Below are 23,979 nucleotides of genomic sequence, written 5' to 3'. Positions count from 1 at the left end.
AAAGTAGTGTTTTAGCCACGCTTAGCAGAGTTTTACATCAACCTAAACAGAAATGACTGAATAACTGAGGCCAGTAGTCTACACTTCATTCTTCAGAATAACATTGCATGTAATTTTCATGGTTTTCCAGAAGAACACTGTGCAATACACTTAAAGGTAATTGTAAGATACCGTCAGCTAGCAAATTAAAAAAAAAAAAACAAAACAAAAACAAAAGCCTTTATACAAAGCATATCTATCTCTATCTATACATACTGTGTAGATATAAGATTTGTAAACAACTTCTTACCACTTGTGATCCATACAGTTTTGCAGCAACTATCATTCAACTTCGGTAAACTCAAAATATCTCTACCCCAAATACTGGCTAATCACTATGACAACTGGACTCTACACTCCAGAGATTAGTATTTTTATGAAAATATTTACATATGTAAAGTATAGGAAGTTACAATGTTAAAACCTCCTTTATGACTGAATAAGACATCTTAAAATAAATGCACAAGACCTTCTGTTTTAAAACCACACCTTTTCAACATTCGATTTCTTTCCCCAACACTAAATTTAACTAACAATTTACAGAACAGAATACTGACAATAATTTGAAAATACTTCTTTCCCTAAATTTCCCAAGCAGAAATTCTAAAATTAGTAAATACACAAATCTGTAAGACCAAGGTATCACACTGATCAAACATGAGAAGACTCAGCACCCTGTAATAATCAGTACAGAAGTTTCCTGTCGTTTGTCTGAAATGGTTTACTGCAAATCTAATCATGCCTCAGTTCTTATCCAACTCCACTAAAACTACTAGGAATGATTTAGCTTTTATACCACTGTTTGGAGAGAAGAAATTTTTAATTCCTTGTCAGTTACAAGCCTGGTGCAAAATCAGAAGAGATTACATTTGTCAGGATCTACTGCTGCTGGCCGAGATAGCCAATGTCTGGGAACAGATCATCGTTTTGCTACCCTTGGTTTCACTTCATGAGCATCACTGACAGATGTCATTAGGACTCAAGACATAATTACTCAGAAAGGTACGTGAAGAAACCCTGTATTTCGCCCAGCCACCCAACAGATATTTTCAGGTGTACGTATAAAGAAACACACAGGAGTTAATCTGTAGATATCCGTTACTGAAGGGCTGAGGTGAGTGACTGTAAAAGGCTATTTGTCCACCTTGGTTCCAGATCAGTTCTGCAGAAACAGAGCAGCCTTTCTGCTGTGCAACTGAAGTGACAGTAACTAATTATTGAACATATATGTATATACCACACAAATATTAAAGCACCAGACACTGCAGATAAAACTGTAGCCTTATTTCTGCATTTCGTAGCCTTGACTTTGTTTTGGCCACAGACTTAATATTAGTTTTACTCTGTGTGTGTGTGTATGTATACACACACACACACACACACATAAATCTCTCTCTCTCAACTAGATGAACAGTAGTCGAACACTTACTTGATTTTAGCAATGCAGCAAGTGTGTCTAAAGCAACCCTGTCAACATAACAAGAAAAGTCAAAACAACAAGCAACCAGTAAGCTTAATCTACAACACTATAAAGCTACACAAAATATTTACTGCTAACAGATTTATTTAGCATCTATCCTCATGTTTTCCTGGTTGCACTGCACTGCAGACTTTGCTTTTAAAATTTGATTTTACTGAAATATCATGCATCCTTGCTATATGAAGTCTGATGATGAAATTTAAAATGGCTAGACAAACTTCCAGCCTTTGCAAAAAAAAAAACCCAGCATGACAACACAATGTTTATGAACCATACTCTATAGATGAGATACTTCTGAAACTCGTGGTTTTATTTTAGCAGCAGAACAAGTACTTCCACAAAGCAAAAGACACTATTTTAGAAAATGTAGGTCAAAACTGGCAGTGTATGAATGTATTGAGGAGTAATGCTCATCAAGCCGTATTACAATACAAGATCACTAGAGTAAGATTTTTCTTACACACAAAGATCTTGTCTCAGTTAACTCAAGATGTACGACTAGAAAATGCATATACTTATTTTTACCCTCTTTGTAAAGACAGACTTCATGCATCTGATCTTAGACCATAAACAAGGATATCATGATTACTCACATCATGGAATAGTAAGTTCATATGTCTAATTTTAGCTGGGGCTTAAAGGAACAGGGTATTTTTTTAAAAGATACTCCTCCAGTGACCACAAATACCAGATTTAGATAACATAACACTATTCTTTTTGTACTGAAGTTAGAATATAAACATCATCAGACTATTTGTTAACCAGATGAAAAATCAGTTTTCCACAGGTGTGTTCTTCAAAAAAGTGGCAGTGTATAAAGAAAAGGTTATCTCCAGTTAGATCTACTCATTTATTTTTACCCTAAATTCAGTTAAAAAAAAAAGAAAGAAAAATACATGGGGCGAGGGGGGGGGGCGCGAATCTAAAGCCACCTCTTTAAGGTACAGTGAAATTTTATTTTTTCTAAACACCATAGCCCACAGATATTGCTGGTGATTCGTACTCTATGTTTTATGGTTTTGCTCTGAGAGTCTATAATCGCATTGAAGAAAAAAAGAAAAAATTACATTAGTAAAACAGATAGTGTCACTAAAAAAACAAAGGAGATGTGGGAGCCACTTAAATAAATTGAAAAATGATGGGATTGTCTTCATCTGTTTGTTCTGATTTGGAGATAACCATTGTACAGTTTCCATGCAGGAGTATTTAGAGAATAAAATAACATTTGTATTCTTTCACCAGTACTGTAACATTCAAATATTTTGCGTTACTCTATTGAGTAAAATTAAACTGTCAGATTGGTAGTTCTCCTTCCCACCTCCCTTCACTCTAACTTTCAAATATGAGTTACATTTGATTGCTCTAATTTTTTCATTTATAAGTAATTTTTGAAATGTATCTAAGGTTTTTCCATATACTATATTAAGAAGATCTTACTTACTTCATAAGGCTAGTGTTCTTTTTACTAAAAGGGCCAATGATCTTAAACATCAGTTCTACTACTCCATTCTTTCCCAAGGACACTGCATTTACAGCTGGAAGAGTTAAAAAACAATCCATTTTAAGATAATGTAATAAGAAAGGGAAAAGAAACCAACAATATTCTCAAACTAAAATCCATGCAAGTTAATGTAAAGTACAGAAAATATTAGACATATTTGTGATTTAAGACATACAATGACAAGCAGACACTACTCTGTACATAATTAGTGTGATAATCCAATCCTCATAAAACTTGGAAAAGAAGAAAAAAAATTGTTACTTTACAAATAAAATTATGTACTACTTTCAATGTATGCTTCTGTTTTCTTTGTTATTAAGATACATCATAAAAAGATTTTTCTTCAAAAAAAATTTCGCAGTTTATCAATACAGCAATGTTTCTAAAATTTCAAGTCTAAAAAGTTCTATGACTTCCTATTATTCTTCAGGATCATGATAGACAGGTACACCCACCAGGATTTGAAAGTCAAGTGTTCACTGTAAAGTTTATAAAAACCAAACGGTATAAGCTTTCCTGAGCTATGTGTTATGCATACATGTTTTCAGAAACAAATAAAATAATCTATTTGAGAGGGAGCAAATTGAAAGATATTATGCTAAGACCTGCGTTCAAGAAATGCAAGCTGGATGTACATGTGGCTGAAGCGAAACGCCAACTGAAAATACAAACTGCTGAAACAGGCACAGAAATTCAATTTCCGTCTGAGTTTAGCAATATGCACTCCTAACAAAGTAGGAAGAGAGTAACTAAGAATCGACTTCAACATAACGAATGGTGTTATTAGTGTAGAATTTAGTACTTGAACCCAAGTTCCAATTTCATCGTGATTAGCAGCAACATTACACCACTAAAGTCTAAGAAAAGATTCTCTTCTGGCAGCAACTGTACACAAACTTTAAATCGTACTACACTTCGAAATGCAATAAACTACTACTTTTTCTGTTTATAAGTGGGAAATACAGAAAGATAGTATTGATCTAAGCAAAGTCAAAATTAGAGACTCAGTTCGATTTCCTATTTTCAAGATGAAGCAAGTTTTCAGCTAAGCTATGTAACTACCTGTATTAAACTCTTCAATTTAGAAGCATTTTACCACGTTATCAGACAGTTCAACGGAAATAAAGCTTCCACATTTTTAAAGTATTGGGACTTTTTGAATTATAGGCGCTCATGTGGATGTCCTGAAAACATAATATTACAGATCATCAAATCAATTCTCTTGGAGGAACGTGGTTTTCAGTTTCTGGCACTTAGATAACAGGTTTAACAGCCATTTTGAGCTCAAAAGGAAATGCTCAAGAGCATTTAATCAACAGTTGAGATACAGCAAGAATCACACTATTTTCATCAATTTCCTACTACCTCCCCAAACAATGAATTAGGTTCTTGTGGAAGAATATTAGTCTAATAGTAGAGCGCTTCAACACAAGGCATAAGGGAAAGGTAAAAATAAAAATTTAAAATATTTCCTGTGTGAACCAAGCTTTAAATTAACAATCAAGAATGAAACACAACAATAAAAATAATAAAAAAAAAAGAGCATGTATAATAATTTGAAATGCTTTTGTAAGCACAATTTTAGCATTTCTGGTTTAGAGCTTAATGCATCAGCATTTATGCAAATTAGATGACTCAAAATTCCACATATCCAATAGCACTGGTAAATCCTCCTCCCTCCAGCTATATATAAATATATACATATACACACACACATTGAACAAAAAACAAAGATACACAAAAAGTACAAACATGCTTCACAGCTTTTACTAGAATTCAAGCAATCTGATGATATAAAAAGCAAATTCTCAGATAAAAATAATTATTTTACACATCTAACATTATAAAGCATTTAGAGCTGATACTTTAACTGTATCTAGGTAAAAAATTTTGTATCACATGGGAAAGAAAATAATTATCTGCAATACTTACAGTTGGTTGAGTAAACCCTTAATACTTGAAGACATGGCAATATTAGCCTGTGGTTCTGCAAATTCTGCTTCACTAAATTCAGTGAAATGTTTAGGGCACCATTAATTCTTGCTTTCATGCCAATCTTTTTGTCTGACATCAAAGAAATACAAGATCAATCACATTAATTTTGAAATTACTATTAAAAAAAAAAGTTAAATGATCTGTGAATTCCTTCTACTGATAAAGTCAACTCTGCGTATCTATTTTTTCACCACTCTTTCCTCCCCTCTATTTGAGTCCTCCTTTTGTTCTCCTCTACCAATTCTAAGTATGTGGATGTTTATACAATACTAGAAATAAAATTTTTCTTAAGCTTCAATTATCAAAATGTAAAGTATTAAGCCATATTACTTAAGTCATTCTCACCTTTTGGACCAATTTTTGCAAGAAGAGTATGAAGAAGCACCATCAATTCTTCATTTGGTGGAGAGTCTTTGCTGGCAGTCAAAAGCAGCTGCAATAAGATCTGTGTTCCTCCTTTAGTGACTAAGACGCTTGCTCTCCGACCACCACCTAGAAATTAAAACTCAACTGACATCTCCAAAGCCAAAGAACAATTAAGTGTCAAAGCTACAGTTATCATAAAGTCTTTAGAATAGCAATATTTTCTTCATATGTGACTGCACTGTGCAAGACCATGCTGGACTTAGATTTATAGCAACATAAATTATTTGTATGTGCTTATTCAAAGGTGATTTCAGTCTTTAAGTTCTTTTTATTCGTCATACAAATCAGCTTTAGCAAATGTCAGAAACAAAAAAAAAAATCAAACAAACAAACAAACAAACAAAAAAAACCAACACAAAAAACAACCCAAATCCCCACCCCCTCAAAGTCTACAGGAATATAATTATAAATTGCTCCTTAATGAAAACTTACCAACCGAGACTACCTCAATGAGAATATTCAATATATTTAGAATAGTTTGAGGATCTTTTGTATTCTGCAACAAAAAACAGAGAGATTTCTTTGCTTAATGTAAAATCTAGTACAGTGGTTTAGATACTTAACGCTTGGAGAAACTGTCACCACTAAATCAAACAGAACTTCAGATGTAACCACCCAGCTAACCATCCCACTGTGCAGCCTGAATTAACCAAAAAACCAAGTAAAATCTGGTTTGTAGTATGGCGTATTAATTAGAACTGATACCTAACAAGTAATTTCTTAGAGCATATAAAAATAAGGGAGAAAAATTCTCAAGTAGGTTATGATACTGAAAGACCATATCTAATCCTCACAGTCCTACACAAATTTTGGAGACTAGTTAGGACGACAACATATTTAATAATACAAAGCCCAATGATAAAATGAAAACTTACTATGTATCCATAACCACACAGATTAAAAGGTTTTACCTCTAGGGTTGACAGGATAACTTCTATTCCAGTGGAGCCCTTAGAAGTCATCTCCTTCCTGGTTTTTTCTACCAGTGAGAAAAAGACCATTTTTCTTTTAATGTACTAGCTTGCAGAAAAAACAACGTAACCATATACAAATTGATGAGAAAATCTACACTACAAATAACAAAACCTATTAAAAACTGCATATATGTATATACAATTAATTAAAATAAGTAAAAGACTTCAGTGCTTTTTTAAACTCATTTTTCCTTTCACTTATTCAACAACCTTGTCATGCCCTAGAAAAAACAACTGTTAAGAAAATAATCTGTAAGAAAGCTCTCTTCCAGATACTTCTACTTCTCACATACATACACACACAAATATATATATACTGTGAATTATTACTTAAATTATAGCTGTTTGACAACACAAAATGCACTCAGTGCAACCAATACTGTACCAGACAACATTAAACAGAGCCTTAAAGCAGTGCTTTGAACAATCAGTGACAAAAATGGATGGATAATCAAGCTCACCAAACAAAAACAAAATCACAGAAGTAGTCCAGCAAGGAAGAAATACAAGAAGGAAGGCTCAAAAGGAAAACTACTTAAGCCACAAAACTTTGATACTTACCTTGACTCTGAACCAGATGAAGGATCTTTGCGGTAACATATCTGGCATTGTCTGCTTCTCCTACTACAGAGTCCAAATTGATCTTCTCCAGCTGTGACAGCAGAGACATAGTCCGAGAACTGGTAGAAACACTACAAGAAAGAATTTTTACATTCATTTTACCATCTAGATCAGAGGAAAAAACCACTAACAACAGGAATCCCAAGTCGGAGTAAGGGCAGTGCCTATTTCACCTTCATATTTTATCTCAATTGAGAAACAAATTCTCCTTAATTCTGGCAAATGTACAGATTTTGCAAAGCCTGCATTGCAGCAGACTAATTATATATAACAGCATCTCCAAGAGCCACTGTGAACAGGGAAATTGGTTGCAGCAAATAAAATTCAGATATAGGTACAAAAGTTGTTTATCTATGTCAATTAGAGTAACTTATGTTTAGCATAATTTATGTTAACTGCCAGGATACTGCGTCAAATCTGCCATTCAAGGGAAATCTGGCTACAAACAGTCGCAAAGACTGTTTGTCTTACAGACTGGTGTTTTGGAAGTGAAAGACAAGATTATCAGTCATGAAGTGAGCAAACCAGCACCCACCAGCTGAATAAAAAGAACATCATTTTGAAGAAAAAACTTTGGTAGGTGTCCAAAGCTATCATCAGAGTTAGGATTCATTTTGAACACAAGGGTATTTTGGCCTGACATCATAAAATACCCTTGAAAACCTACTTTAATATAAGAAAAAATTTCAAACCAGGCACTCATACAGACAGGCAGATTACAAAGAAAGAATGAATTTAAATATTTATAGTATTCAAAATAGAGTCAGTCTAAAAATTGTTTTATTTGGTTTCCAGTTTTAGATCATAACAATTATTCAGAATAATCTTGAGATTCACATTCCCACACAAAAGTAATTTTTAGACAAATCTTTAACATTTTAATAATAGTCAAGTAATTAGCTACAGGAAATTATGGTTTCCAAGGATTAACTACCTTGACTTTTCACTTTTGTAACATTAGAGTCCTGCAATAATCAACAATAATTCATTTTAGACACATACTCTTCTGACTACCTGCAATAAAGCTAAAGTATATAACACCAGCTTTATAAATACTGTCAGTTTTGTTTATAACAATGAGGAATTATTACTCCTTGATTTGTATTTTACATCTATGAAAAGGTTTCACACTTAGTTAACTCTACTAAAATAATTAATTTAGATGTGGAAAAAAATGTTAAAATCAAGGAAAGAAGGTAGCTGATGGCAAAGGTTGTACTGCCATGAAAGCAAACTGATATACAGCTGGTGAGGAAACTGTTTCCACCACTTTCACTTTTCCACACTGACATCTAAATAAGAAGCATAACAAAACTCAATTTCAGATTACAGATGATACTTAAAAGCTGTTAACATCAGTAATAAGAAATGGTTATACTAATAAAAGAGCTTAAATAAAAATAATTTTATATTGTGAAATAAGTGTATCGCATTCTCAGTCATTTGCCAGACTTTGATTTAAAAGTATTTTTTGATCTAAAATAAATCTGTCTTGGTTGCTGAAATATTACTTTTCTTGTACAAGTTAAACATAATCCCTCCAATCCTTTCTCATATCCAAAACCAGGTTGAATAGTATTAAGTCATTATTCTTTGCATAAGCTTTATTTTGTTTATTCCTACTCTCCCATATATCCACTGAACTTTAAATACTCCAAAATAAACCCAAGATTTTAAAAAAATCGACAAGCTCTATTGATCTGCTATACAAACAGACAAATTCGAGAGGATGTTATCTTCACCAGCCGCACAATCAAAACAAGCAAGTGTCCAACCAACCCACATATAAGCCAATGTGTAACTGCTGCTTTAATTTGCATGTGTGTGTGTATATATATAGTTTCTATTGTGGTATATCATTGGTGTCACAATGAAATAAATGTAGTTTGAAAGCTGGAAGTAACCCAAGAAAGCAAAGATGATCCTCAGGAACAAACAAACCAACAACAACAAAAAAGAAAATATAAGTTTTCATAAAGACAAAACTCATTTACAGGCATTAAAACATCACTGCCAACCTGACTTTTGACTGCTGCAGCCTTCAAAATCCAAGCAACACTGGCACACGGAAGTAATAAACCGTGTACAGAAAGTTAGCATCTAACATAATTTCTCCATGCTTATTAAAAACTTTAAAAGGTTTGCTGGGTGGTATAACAATTTAAATCCTAAGATTTAAAGATATAATCGCCTCCTGGGGCCAGAGTTTCTATCAAGAGCAATGAGCGCTCATTGAAGAGATATCTTCAGAATAGTTTTAGGTTATTCGTCTTGCAAGAAGTCTTCCAACAGAAATATAGCCAAATAAACTTCACATCTTCAGCATACCCAATAAAATGTTCTTGAAAACAACACCAGTCCAGAGTCTATGCTGAAATATAAATCAAAATCACAATTTCTTCTTAGCCACGACTGAGTTTTCTTCTTAAAGCAAGAACTGTACTCTTATTTATTAATATTCTACACTAATATACATACTGGTTATAATACTGTTACAAATACATACTTTTTGAACAACTAACCACTCAGGATCCAAATCTAGAAGACAGCTCTCCAAAACAGAGAGGCATCATGGAGTTCAGTGTTTTTAATCCAATAGCTAGGTAAACCGAGGAAATAGAATGGCACAATAAAAACTGCATCCTGTCCGAGCTATATTTCCTCTTAAGCTGCTGACATGGCAGAACCTCACAGGAATACCCTTAACACTCTGGCCAGCCTTTCATACAAGACTTGTCTCCCACAATGTGAAGAACCCTTCTGGTTATTAAAAGAGAAATTTTTCACCCCAACCATTCTAAAGCCTTCTCATGAGAGGACTCTGTAGTTTCTGAGGGTTATATAGAGTCTTTACTATCTTTAGTTATAAAAATCATGACTAAGGAGCACCAGAAGAAACTTCATAAAGCCAGATAAGCTATTCTCTTCAGAGTTGGATGAACATCACAGCTGTTCTTCATGACAGACATACGCCCAACCCATCCTTAACAGCCTGCAAAAATGGCAGTTCAATAACAAAAGGAAACTTCATTCTGACAATCTGAAATTTTTTTCTCCCTGCAGTTTATTATTTCTGGCTCGCATCACTACAACTGTGTACTGCTCCAGTGGTATACTTCCTTAAGCATGGAACCTCACACATATTTCCATCAAATATTCTTAAACATTTTCTGCATTTCACAAACGTATTTTGAAATCTTTTGGTCGTCCAATATTTTTGCAAGTCTTTCCAGCTTCAAGTTGTCTGCAACTTTAACACAAACTCTTTCTTCCCTTTCAGACCATTAAATGAACTCAAAATACTTTGAGTCATTAACTGTAACCAGAAAGAGAAAGAAAGAGCACATCCAGAAACAAACTGTGCATCATTACCTTCTGACAGTGACCAACTATCACTGCTCTGGTATCCAGTCAGTGCTCTACTCTAGAGCACTTGGATGGAAGACCTGCCTTAGCCTCCTGATGGCAATCATATGCAATGGTTATTTTAGTAAATCTTTAAACACACATGTGGTATTTTAATGCTACTTTCCTGCTCATGAGACCTGCTACTCTCTCACATAAGAAAAATCAGAAGTATTTTCAAGATCAACTCAAACCTTTGGCTACTAGCAGCCTCACTCATCTGGTTAGTTCTTCCAGGATTCTCCCATGCAAAGAGGAGAAAGTGGCTGATCTACCGCTACTCGGTTTCTGCTCCCTGACTAGCACAGACACAACCACCAGGTTTGTCGTCTCTGTCTTTCACTACTTAACCCAAATCTCATGAGTTCTGAAGACAACTGATAATTATTATTCTGGGATGGATTTAGACTTTCTTTAAGCATCCAGAGGTGAAGTTTACCAGGCTTATTTGATCCTGTACGCTAGATGTCTCCATAGGTAGGAAACCCTTTCTCCATCCCACGTTCAAATACCAAAGCTCAAAATGTCCCTCACACCACCATGTTACTCGCAGAAAGGAGGCATGAACAAACTTGCCGTCATCATGCCATCATGAAAGGCTGACAGAGTTGGGGTTGTTTAGCCTAGAGAAGAGAAGGCTCCAGGGAGACCTTCCAGCAGCCTTCCAGTACCTAAAGGGGCTACAAGAAAGCTGGAGAGGGACTTTGCAAGGACGTGTAGTGATAGGACAACGGGCAATGGACTTAAACTGAAAGAGGGGAGATTTCGATTAGATCTAAGGAAGAAATGCTTCACCCAGAGGGTGGTGAGGCACTGGAACAGGTTTCCCAGAGAAGCTGTGGATGCCCCATCCCTGGCAGTATTCAAGGCCAGGTTGGATGAGGTTTTGAGCAACCCACTCTAGTGGAAGGTGTCTCTGGCCATGGCAGGGGGGTTGGAACTAGATGATCTTTAAAGTCTCTTCCAACTCAAACCATTCTATGATTCTATGATCATAACTGTTGCAAAAGTGTACAGTGTGACTTTATGTAACCAGAGAGCTTATTAATCTTCGCTGGTTAGGAAAGCTATGAGTAGGTATGGAGTAAATATAGAGGAAGCAGCTGCCCAGACAGTGAGGAACAGAGGACTTCAGGGGTTCACTTTGAAAGAGAATTCTCTCAACAAGAGAACATCTTCTCAGAGAAAGTTCCCTCACTGCAGGGACGTTTTTTCCAGTTCCACCAACTCCCAAAATGTTTAAGCACCATTCTTACTCTGATTATGAAGAAGTGCTAGATTCACAACTCTCCACTACTCACTGTACACGACTTTTACTATGCAAATGCTAAAACATATCATTACACCTTTCTAAGTGTCTGCTCATGATGAGAACAAAACTTCAATGGCTGTCATGGCAGCTTGTAAAAATTCAGTTATCTTAGAACGGTTTTCAGCTATTCATCTTGCAGGAAGCCTTCCAAAAGAGAATAGTCAAATGAAGGAAGTCATCAGAAGCCTTCAGTTTCCCAACTGTACCTACTTCCTCTGAAACTGCTGTTTGCAGTTGGCCAGCACACTAACGTATCAGGGATTGTCTTCTTCTCCAACAGCAAACAGGTCTTCTGTGTTTCAGCATGTTACACTGAGCCTTTAAAAAACTACTTTAAAGTAGGCAGGCTTCCTACGGGTTTGTTTTCATTTTATTCCAATGCAAACCATTTCCCAATTTTTTTTCTCAACCACCTCCACAGTTATCAAATAACCTTTAGAGAGCTGATACTTCTGATTATTAGTTCACAGCTATCTCTGGACAATAAATTCATCATAATTTATTCATGACTTAGGGAACAACAGGTTTGAATTGCAGGGATGGAAACTTTCATTTTAACTCAATAACTAAAGAAGAATAAATGGCACTTAACTAGCCACTCTGCAAAAATCTAATATTCATTGCAATAGTACACTTTATGTATTATAATTAGTAGTATTTCCAAGAATACCCATTGCCAGCAGAGACCTTGACTTTGCTTATCATAACGCCTAAGGAACTAATATACCGTAAGTAGAAAACATAATAGTTTCTTTACTGTTTCTTTTGATCCATCTCTCACACAAACAGGAACAATCAGTCTCTGATATCAAGCCATTCCACTGTTAAGGTCAACAAAAGCAAAGATTATTCTATATGCAAGCATTTAAATTTAAATTTTAAATCCATCCCAAGATATAAAATTAATCCACACTACAGCATGTCCTTCATGCAAATACACCTACTCATTTAGAAAATAATCGGTATTTCAGAGAACTGAAACTGCAGTTAAACTCCCCTATTTTGCTGCCTTTAGAATATTTTTTAAAAAATCTGATTAGATGGTTTGATTTAACAAGGTGGTTTAACCTGTGCTAGCTTAAGAAAACAGTAAGATTGAAAGCTTTCAATAGTTTCCTGACGCTTAACAGACATGTGTTCTTCATAGATAATCTCATAACTTTTTCAAATATTTGCTAAAACAAGTTATCATCAAAATAACAAACACAACTTTTCAACTCTTGAAATATTCTGTAATCTCACTCTTGTTTGTCTAGCTGTGTCACTGTAGTTTTAAATTTACCTTTTTTCAGATGATGTTTTTACTTTGTTCATATCGGAAACCTGATTCTTCAAATCACCATCTCTGATAATCTGGAAGATATTAAACTGCAAATTATCAACATCTTCTGTTCTTTAATGATGAAATGCTACCAGCATATTGGATGTCTCTACACTAGAAACGTTAAATAAGTTAATTTGTATCGATTGCATTTCTCCACACTGTCGCAAGCTTTTCTCTCTTCAATCTACTTGATCCAGCTTTTAAAATACTCTATTATAATGTAAGTATGGAGTATGATTCTGCATTATAATGCAGTCCTATCAAGCTCAGAGAGTCTGATTATAATGAAAGAGAAACTTATATCAGTTTCTTAACAGACAATATTTTCATGTCCATGACAGAATTTTATCAAACAAAGCTTATGCTGAAGCCAGTAAATACACTTCTTTAAACTTACTTGACAACGTTGTGAGGTGCCACAACATACTTGTTGTTGTCATTTCATGTATCCATAGGATAACTAGGACTAGAGGCACAGTGAGAAACATGGAGTGTTTGGTGTTCTTATTTAAGCAAGACCTGAATACATTTCTTGGACAGAAACCATATCGTGCTAAGGACTCAATTTTCCTATCCTTTTAAGGTCATAGTGTCCTCAGGGTACACTGCTTCCTCAAACGGTGCCTCCAAGCAATTAAGGTTGCAGTCTACAGGACCATTAACTGAACCTCAAAACTTCCATTTGAGATCTAGTATGAATGACACACACTCCCACTGTGAAAAAAAACATCCAGTGTCCTCAGAGGGCACAGTGGTTAGTTTAAAGGTAAAAGACAGAGTAAAGAAAAAAAAAGATGTTCAAAGACATGTGAGGTGAGAATGAAGATAAAGCACTTGTTCTCTTGGGAAATGCAGGCAAGAAATTCAGTCAAACACACACATGCAGACCCCCAAAGAGAATTGTGTAGGACTTCTCAAAAATGCTATTGTTCGGTACATAAAATAATCAGGTTTTTATTACTGGTAAATTCCAATCTGCAATTGCTAAAAGCCTAAAGCAGATCAAGTACGAACCAAGCTTATTTCCAGACTTACCTGAAAGCAAACTCTTCTCCCAGCAGCCAGGAAGAAATGCTCAGCTTTCCACAAGAATTTCAGCTTGACTCAAGTTAACAGGTGTCCTAGATTTGTCCAAGTACCCTTCAAGTGTAAACTATCTTGACTTCCTTTAAAGAAAATAAATAGTTACAAGAGAATAGCTGCGTCCACCACAATGCAGACAATTTCACAAATTGTAAGGTCTGGATTATTGAAACCCGGTTGTAGGTCTTACTGAGGGGAAAATATTACATTCTTCAATTCAAGTAGCCAAGTGCCGTTTTGCTTGCAGAGTTGACCCCGCTGTCAGACAGATGATGAACAGTCTGCCAGTGCCAACAGTGTCTACATATTATAGTGCACTGAACTGCTGTACAAGTGGAGCCAGCTAGAGACTTGAACTATCTTGAACTGCAAGGTCTTAATTTGTTTTGCCATAAATTCAGCACAAAGTATTTCAGTAAGCACTAATGTTCAAACGCTTGAGGTCAAGGGAAAAAGACAAGCAGACAAGAAGAAGCACAAGAACCTCTGCAAAAAAAAAAAAAAAAGTGCAAAGAAGCAGGGAGAAAAAGAGATAGAAATGCATATATCAGCAATCCAGAGTTGTGGTGGAATATTTATGCATACTAAAGAAACAAAATCTCTTTAACATTTTACTAGGCGATGCAAAACGCCACCTCCAAACTATTTAAAAAACTTTTAATATTATGCTTATTTTGAATAAAGGATTGATAGAAAGGTAAAGGCAGGAGGTGCATGAGTCTCAATTCAAACACGCTTTTTAAACACATTTAATGCTACTTGCCTTCCAGTGGCAGCAGAGCAGAGAGTAAATTAACATCAGTTTTTCTGCACTTAAAAGACCAACAACAATTAAAAAAGAAAAAGCCTCAAGTTGGAGGGGAACAGAGAGGTGTCAACTAGTTAAAATTCAAATTGATATATGCTGGATTCTGTGCAATCTCACTCTGCCCTTTCACATTGTCTGGGGAACATTATCCCCTCCCTCCTCCCACCTGCACAGGTGAAACAGGCAGCTTCTTCACAGGGAATTTTTCCAGGAAGGTGAATTTTCAAATCAGAAAGCTGCACTCACTGTAATAATGCTACCAACACTAAGATAAATTAAAAGGGCTGCAGACAGTTATATATAAGTTTTCACCATTTCTTTTCTCCTCAGAAAAACAGAAATGCATTTGCTTCCCTCCTAGGTGAATTGTCACTGACCTACTGACTCACCTTCTCTGCTGATCCATCTTTTCAGCCCTATGAAACTTTGCCACTCACTAGCAAAGCTCATGCAAAAGGGCAGAGGATACCTCCCCAATATTTACCTTCCATGTAAGTGTTGGCCTGTGCTGAAATGTAAGAGAATAACATGATACCCAGACTCCTACCTCTTGGATAAATGCTCTAACCACAAAGCTACTGCACAAAATGGTGAGCACTATGACAGAGTGATTTTCTTTCGCTTGAAACAGTGGCTAAAGAAACAAACTTGTCACCATTTTGTTCAGACCTCACATTCAGGCGTGTCTATTAGGCATTCCCGGGAGTGCCTGTTAGACCACAGAGGACTCGTAAGGATACCATCTTCCTGACTACTAAGTTGATTTAAATGCCTTGGAAGAACATCAAGATGCTCAGCGTCTCCAAACCAGCAATAGGTCTGGTCAGACATTGTAACAGGGTTCAGAGGAAATTTTACTGGCACAAGTTAGGCAGCGATCTGCACGGGGGTGAAAGGGGAATTAGTAATTCTGACATGATATATCGAGCTCTTAATGCTCGATACCAAAACCTTTCTGAGAGTACAGGTAACTGGACCTCAGAGCTTCTGTGAGAAAACATAAAGGGATTATGACCAGGGTCACAGAATCCAGATGTTGCTATCCTCTTTTATAAACAGCTTCAGTCGTAGTTCTTTTCATATGGATGAAGAAACTTCTAGATTTGGGGTTTCCTTTGCCGACTGCCAGGTTTGAGGTTTCCTCCCTTACTGCAACCCCTGAAGATCACACATCCAATACCCATGATGTTTCTTGCCCAAACTCTTCACTAGAGACACCAGACAAAGCCCTCTTTCCTTCTTGATCTCTCCTATCCATATCTGATGCACAGTCAAACTGGCTCCTGATTCTTCCAGAAAGCAGTGTATTTTAGGTATCCATTTACTCTTTGATTCTACATCTGCTGCTCTGGGGGAAGAAAAGCCTAAAATGCCATCTAATTCCAAAAATCAGCAAACAAATAAAAATTCCTGTCTGTGTTTAGCCTGTATCTGGGGCTAAACAGTAGCCAGCTGTTCCATTACCCAACAACCCATCCCCACTCGAGAAGGGGAATTGGGAAAAGGAAGGAAGATCTGTGGGTTGAGATAAGAACTATTTAATAATTGAAATAAAATAAAATATAATGGAAAATAAAAATGGTAATAATAATAACATATACAGAGAAGTCATGTACTGTGCAATTGCTCACGACTCCTTGACCAATGTCCAGCCCATTCCCAGCTAGCAATCCTAGAGCAGGAAAAGCTGGAAGCCGCAATCGCAGAAGAGAGAAAGAAGGCTTTGGGAGTAGAACGATGGGCGAGATCCTCCAGGGATAGCAACCATTGAGAAAGAGGCCATTCCCAGCAAACTTTTCCGTTCATAGTGAGCATGACGTTACATGATATGGAACACTCTTTTGTCAGTTTAGGAGTCAATCACCCTGGCCACACTCCCTCCAGGTTCTTGTACCTCTGGGTTGTTAGCAAAAACAAGTTGAGAAGCCCTTGATGACTATGGATACCTGCACACCATGGCTGGCTATAAACTAGAACAAAGTGTCTTATCAACTTTGTTCTCATGGACTCAAGTGCTGCATTCTTCTTAAAAATGCAGCTTACTTCAGAAATGTAGCTTTCCTGAACAGAAAAATGATTCTATGATTCTATCCCAGCAAAACCAGTACAATCTCCTTCACTAAAATCAGGCCAGTGCCTGTCCCAATTCCTTTGTTTTTTATAGGAATCCTTTTCCATTTTATGCAAATATCAAGAACGTCATAACACAGAATACCAGATAATCATCAAACTTGCTCTCCATCATCTAGCTAATACAAAAAAGTCATCTTTAAATAAAACTGAAGAAATCAAGCTAAACTCAGTACAGTAATGCATGGCTCAACTGCACCAGAACCCACACTTAAGTGTATTCACTGTAAATTGTTTTCCCTTTTATCTCTCATTAATTACTCATGGACAGTAAAGAAGGCAGACACAAAACCAAAGTTCAATCCTTACTCTAACTTATAATCATGGAATGGTTTGAGTTGGAAGGGATCTTAAAAATCATCTGGTTCCATTTTCCCTGCCATGGTCAGGGACACCTTCCACTACACCAGGTTGCTCAAAGCCTTATCTAATCTGGCCTTGAACACTGCCAGGGACGGGGCATCCACAGCTTTTCTGGGCAACCTCTTCCAGTGTCTCACCACCCTCAGAGTGCAGAATTTCTTCCTTAGATCAAACCTAAATCTCCCCTCTTTCAGTTTAAAGCCATCACTTTTTGTCCTATCACTACACGTCCTTGTGAAAAATCCCTCTCCAGCTTTCCTGTAGGGCCCCCTTTAGGTACTGTAAGGCTGCTAGAAGGTCTCCCGGGAGCCTTCTCTTCTCCAGGCTGAACAACCCCAACTCTCTCAGCTTGTCCTCATAGGAGAGGTGCTCCAGCCCTCAGATCATAATCAGAAAAATTGCATAGTCACCATGACAATATGTCAGTGCTGATCACTCTCATCGTCATTTTGATAATACCACATCTGAAAGAAATTCTCTTATGTTAACATGCAGTAACCTCACATCTGAGGCTCAAAACTTTCATTTTAACCAACAGAAGCTCCGCTTTCACGGTTGCTTTTTTTTTTTCTTCTTTACCTTTTTTTGTTTTTCACTGAAATGGGAAGTTTTTTATATATACACTTAAAACATGTATCTATATCTGGAATTGTACCAAACTGTCTTGCCATCAAGTCCATTTTCTTGCACCAGAAAATTGCCCCAAAAAGTATGTTTTTAAACGACCATCATAGAAGACAAACCTATCAGTATCCAGCAAGCTAACGGCAAGCACAGGTGCAGTACTAGTCAGACAGAGAAAAATAACTCTGCCACAAACACAGACGTGGTCAGAAGCAACATATACAGACCAGGACAGAGAAAGACCTCCTCTTGTGATCATGGAGGCTGAAAAAAAAAAAAAGTTTTCATGCTAAACTCCTGCTATTAGAACTCTCTCAGGGAAAACAAAGATAATCTGTCTGAGTTTACATAAAGAGAATTCACATGCTTCAGTTGACCAAAATACTTCAACATGGAACATGTCTGTCTTGGAAGGGTAAGCGTAACTAAAGAATGTAAAGTATCTTGGTATTTTAAACTGCTATCCTCCCCCAGAAAAAAAAAAAAACAACCAACAAAAAAAACACACCACCAAACAAACAAACCATCAAAGAAACCATCCACACAACCACCTACATGAGAAAAAACAAACAAACAATAACAACAGAGAATAAACTCCTTTAAAAAGCCAGAGACCTCTGAAATTTACCTTGGTTAATACTAGGATCTTCCTGCAAAGTACTCTGTAACTACATTCCAAAGATGACAGTTCTTTTCATCAAAGGAAACTAGAAAAAAAATCAAAAACAAGTATGAATATGCACAGTTTATTGATACTATTAAATCTATTCTGCTTGCAATATATTCTATTTTCTGTGGTTTATTTTCCAGAAAGTCATTTTCTTAACTAATATTCTTTATATAGAAAGAAAGGCCTATTTTTCGAGTCTGTTCACTATATGTTAAAAGAAGATATTTTATTATCTAATTGAGTTGTGAAAACCACATATCAAATCATATTACGAAGAGATAAAACAAAGCTTCAGTTTTATTGTGGAAGTCTGCAAAACCTGTAAGATTGTTCATCTATATGTATTTCCATGTTTTGCTTTGTATCCAAAGCTAGGAGTATCCCAAAGTATTTTCAAAGCCAGAGGTCAGACTTCACTTATGCTCATTATGGAGTTATTGATTTGAAAGGTTAAAAAAGTAACCATGAACTTATTTATCAGATAGTGGAAGCAAGTAGCTGAGCAAAATCTTTGTAAATACTACAGTATTAAAAAGAACAAACAAAACTAGTATGTGAAAAAGGAAGGAATACAAAAGTTCAGAGGACAGAATTATGCCAAAAAATAATGAATTAAAAAGTAAATAAAGAAACCCTAGGTACGAACTGAGAAAACACATAGTGATTTAAAATCTCATAAGTGCAAGGCAGAAAAAAGGCTAAATCAAAACTCTCCACTAGATCAAGTGACTGCATTCTGGGGTATGCTTCCAAAAGACACTTCTACCTCTCACAAAAGTACATGTAGGTTCCTCCAGTTCCAGTACAGGTTAAATCAGAAGCAAACTGGCCTTTGATAGTGTATCATTTCACACACTCCAAAGTCTCAGAAGCTGTTCATAGGTTGAAATATTCAAGACACTGAAAAAGTCTTTTTAAATAGAACCATATAGAAAGACTACGGCATTCTTTGCACTCTCGGCAACCTTAATTCCAAAATACTACTTGTTGTTTACATTTTTAAACATAGAAGTATCTTGTTGGCAGGAACAGACTAGTTACCTAAGTAAATTTACTCTTGTAGGAACAGGCTCTGTGTTCGAAATTTAGGACGAGCAGCAAGACGTGACAGCAAGAGCCAATGTCTCAATACCAACAACTAAACTACCCAGAGTGCTTGTAGAGAGCAGGTCAACACCGTGATAAACCAGCATCCTAAACACGGCAAAACCCCCCAAATATTGCTGCACAGTACAGGAAACTGCACTGTGTTACTTGAGATTACACAAGACACATTCACCAGGACAGCACAGTGCTCTTCCTCCTGCAGCAGTAAGAACTGGCCACTGCTATTAATGCAGTGGTGCTGCCTCCACTGTCTTATCCTCTTGTACCATAAGAAAGACTCCCCCTTTGCAAAGGGCTTAGAAATTATACCTTAGATAACCCCTCTGCCCATTCAATCGTTTACTTATTCACACATGATGTATTGTTTCCCAATTCAGTACTCCAAGCAACAATTTCCACAAGTATTTTTTTTAAAAATTGGTTTTTTGACAGAAAACACTTCTATTTTAAAGCCATACAAACTAGTGAAGTTATTGGAAGTAAAAAATTTGCTTAACAAAAACATGAGACCTAATGTTAATTTAAAATTCTCACAATCTATTTTGAGATGCCACAGTTACTTGTACAAACTGCTTCCTATCCTGAAAGCTCAATCCACAGTACCATACATAAAGGTTTTAGTTACCTATAACACAAATCTCTGTGATTGAAAACCTGGGGAAACCCTTCAAGCTTTACAACGATGTTTCAAATCGGCAACTCCTACAGTGTACTCAACCACAATCTAGTAAACAGAACCCATAATAATAAAGTGTTACAACTAAAGCAGCAGTGAAAATCTGTTTTCTGAAGTTGCCTAACCCCAGCCCAGTTCCTGAACAACCTTCTACAAGCACTGGGAAACAAAAACACAGGCTTTCCACCTTATCTCCAATCTTACTTTGTGGAAGTCTGATAGGAATTAAAGTCCTAGTCAACAGCCCAGAGAAAGACAATTTTCAGGAATAGCTGTTTCTTAAATTAAATTAAAATGTAAATGATGACAGAATGGTTTCGAGAACACACTAAACAGTTATCTTTTTCCTAATATTTTAATATGCAGCAGTACAAAAAGTTTCTAGTGTCATCAAAAAATGATAATGTACCTAGCGGTACATTAGAAGTATTTCTTCCATGAGAAAAATTTTGTTCAAGAAACTAGAAAAAACAGAGATACTTTTCTTCCTGATGTTATTTTAAAACTTCATGTGGAAATGGCAGAAAATAACCCTTTGTCTAATGACTACAGCTAACCAAGTCCTCTAAGTGGCACAAAATCTTAAGTTTTTGGTGGAACAGAGTCTCATTTTCAAATTCAAAATAAAACGAAAAAGCTAGCAACCTTTACTAGTCAAATAAAAAAATACTTCTGAAAATCAGCTATTGCCTTTTCCTTGTACCCTTTGCTATAAATATTTACAATAGGAAACAAAACAGTCAGCTGTTTAGTTTACCCATTGCTGCATTACAGCAAAGTGCTGACTTTTTCACCTGACTAGATAAACTGCAGTATATAGACAGACATTCAAAATGACGCAAAAGTTTCACAGAAGACTGAAGCACCAAATCCCTGTGCAGCAGCTTGCCAACTATGTCATGCAGCCTATTACCACTAGTCCACCTAACTGTAAAAACAAAGTCTGATACATGCAGCCAAAAAAGCGGTGAATATCTAACAGTGATTCCCTTTAAACTAACAAACAAACAAACAAAAATATCAGAAAAAGAGCAAAATAAGAAAATAGTCCTTCACTTCTTGCCTGGAAAGAAGCTCCTGGAAAGTTACCAGCACGGCAAGCATAAGGTTACTCCTCCAGACATGACAAACTTGCCATCACCAGGCTCACAGAGTATCACGTTCAAAGCTTGCATGATTTAAGTTGACAGAAATACTGCAAAAGTCAGCTACTTCTTGCCCAGCTAGCATAACCCTTTCATCAGGTAGAAGGTGAACGGCACAGGGAGGGAGAGTGGGGCAATAAAAATAGACAGGAGGGAAAGGACAATCATAGCAGAAACTAAGCATTTCCCTATACCAAAAACTGGACAAGAACTGGACACCCAGTGGCTTTCCCCAGCTCTTGAAAATGCTTCATTGATACAAGATCTTAGGAAGAAATTCTTCAGTACGAGGGTGGTAAGACTTTGGAATAAATTGCCCAGAGAAGTGGTGGATGCCCCCTCCCTGGAGGTGTTCAAGGCCAGGTTGGATGGAGCCTTGAGTAGCCTGATCTAGTTGAGAGGCATCCCTGCCCATGACAGGGAGGTTGGATTAGATGATCTCTGAGGTCCCTTCCAGCCTATGCCATTCTATGATTCTATGAATGCTAAATGTCAGAGGTGCTTTCCAGTACCTAACCCAGAGACTGCTCCTCTGACTTACACTGTCTTGATGGCTAAGGTCAGTCTGCAAAGAAATCAACCCAAACATCTCAACTTGCTAGATCACCAGCTGAATTAAAGCAAACCCTCAAGTCCGGTTTTAATCCATTAGGGAAAAAAAAAAAAGAAAAAAAAAAAGAAAAAAACCCAGCTGTGGCTCTATGTTGCAGATTTATCTACTCAAACACACTACCAGGACTTCAACCTCATTAGTACACAGAAAACCAAACAACTTCCAATCCATAAAACTCTCAGCAACTATTCTCACTTTCAAAACCTTGATTTGTACCACTTAGCTTATGAATTACATTTGATGCAATTAAAATAGTATTATCTACCTCCAGTACACAAAACCTCGGCCATCCTGCTTGCCATAAACTGTATGTTTTTTTTAAAGACATAGTAAAAATTTATACATGCCTTTTAATGCACTAAGCTTTTAGGATGACAGTTTCAGGACTGTCACCTCTGCAGCTGTTGCAAAAGAAAGGAAGGATGTTTGGGTGCTCCGCTCCACCCCCTACTGCCAGTCTTTCTATGTTTAGCTGTTACAAAACTGTATTTCTAAACGTAAACCACACTGAATCATCCATGTATCCAGGACGCACACTGAACAGTTCATAATCTTCTTGATGCCTAGCACAGGATATTGGACAGTTAAGCTGTGGATAGTGGCAGGGCTTGAAAACAGAGATACGCTGCCATTACAAATCCCTCCTAAGCACTCATACAAGCAGCTGCCTTGTTCGGCATTCTCACCCTCACTCCAAGAAATCTGACTTCCCCTCTAAGTTGTTTAAGGAGTCTAAACACTTTGATTACTGCAGTTATACTCCAGGGCCAGGGTGACTCGAGCAGCACTCGGTTCTTTCAGACATTAGCAATTCATATCACAGAAGCAAGTTCCTAAGAGCAAGCAAGTCACAGATACCGGCACCCAAGGATAAGTTTCAAGTAACATATTGACAGCCAAAAAACAGGTGGGTCCCAGACATGTCCAGTAGAGTACTACCATGAATTTTAAAGACTGCAAAGTCTCTAATCACAAGATACGTTGCTGACAAGTTGTTGAGTGACAAGCTGAATGTCTTCCCTAGGCTAAAACCTAAACATGAGGTGAAATAGCAAGCTCCTTCTGTAAGCCAAGAGGACTTCAGAGAGCCTTCTCTTGCGTTTTCCCTCTCTAATTGCAGCTTCTCACGCATAATTTCAGGGAAGTTGCTCCCAGCAGCACTAAGTTAACTAAAATAAATCAGCTGATTGTGTGTTACCATCTACAACCAAGACAACTGAATATTTTTCAAGTTCAAAAGCTTCCATTTAGAAGACACTTTGTGAATGTCTTGAATATGAAAACTGAAGTATGAGCACTCCCATGTCCAAAACCTGAACTGAAAGCTAAGCCTGAGATCAAGTATCACTTCACACAAACATAGATCAAGTATCACTTCACACACTCAGACTGCTTCCTGGTTTGGGATCCTGTCCTCCTTTTTTTTTTTAAAAAAAAAAAAAAAAAAAAAAAGACACTTACTTTTATGAAGCTCTCAAAAAAAAAAAAAATGTACTTAATTTATGCTGGCATAAAAAAAAATATCACAGTACTGAATTGAGACATCAGAAACTAAAAACAAAAATTTCTTCTACTGAAATAGGGGCATGTGATAAAATTATCTTGACATTAAATAGGAAGGTCTCCAGAAAAGCAGATTATCTTGCTACTCCTCAGCTCAAAAAAAAAAGAAAAGATATTCCA

The 23,979-nt window shown here is 36.5% G+C and overlaps 2 protein-coding genes across 2 annotated transcripts in view; both read right to left on the bottom strand.

Moving 5' to 3' along the window:
* The window catches only part of AGTPBP1 (ATP/GTP binding carboxypeptidase 1), a 52,053-nt gene extending 38,986 nt beyond the window's left edge, over positions 1–13,067 (bottom strand). The window contains exons 1-8 of the mRNA XM_086629030.1: positions 13,036–13,067; positions 6,977–7,107; positions 6,353–6,420; positions 5,874–5,937; positions 5,361–5,507; positions 4,953–5,084; positions 2,961–3,054; positions 1,469–1,506 (exon numbers count right to left, since the gene is read on the bottom strand). Coding sequence (XP_086485156.1) covers positions 1,469–1,506; positions 2,961–3,054; positions 4,953–5,084; positions 5,361–5,507; positions 5,874–5,937; positions 6,353–6,420; positions 6,977–7,107; positions 13,036–13,067 — 706 coding nt within the window. The remainder of the gene's footprint in view (positions 1–1,468; positions 1,507–2,960; positions 3,055–4,952; positions 5,085–5,360; positions 5,508–5,873; positions 5,938–6,352; positions 6,421–6,976; positions 7,108–13,035) is intronic.
* Positions 1–23,979, bottom strand: part of GOLM1 (golgi membrane protein 1) — a 217,097-nt gene that overhangs the window by 122,866 nt on the left and 70,252 nt on the right. The gene's annotated exons all lie outside the window — the stretch shown is intronic.

The sequence above is a fragment of the Tauraco erythrolophus genome, chromosome Z (genome assembly GCF_009769465.1).
Source record: "Tauraco erythrolophus isolate bTauEry1 chromosome Z, bTauEry1.pri, whole genome shotgun sequence".
In the NCBI taxonomy this organism is placed as follows: Eukaryota; Metazoa; Chordata; class Aves; order Musophagiformes; family Musophagidae; genus Tauraco; species Tauraco erythrolophus.
This window is presented reverse-complemented; position numbering and strand designations above follow the sequence as displayed.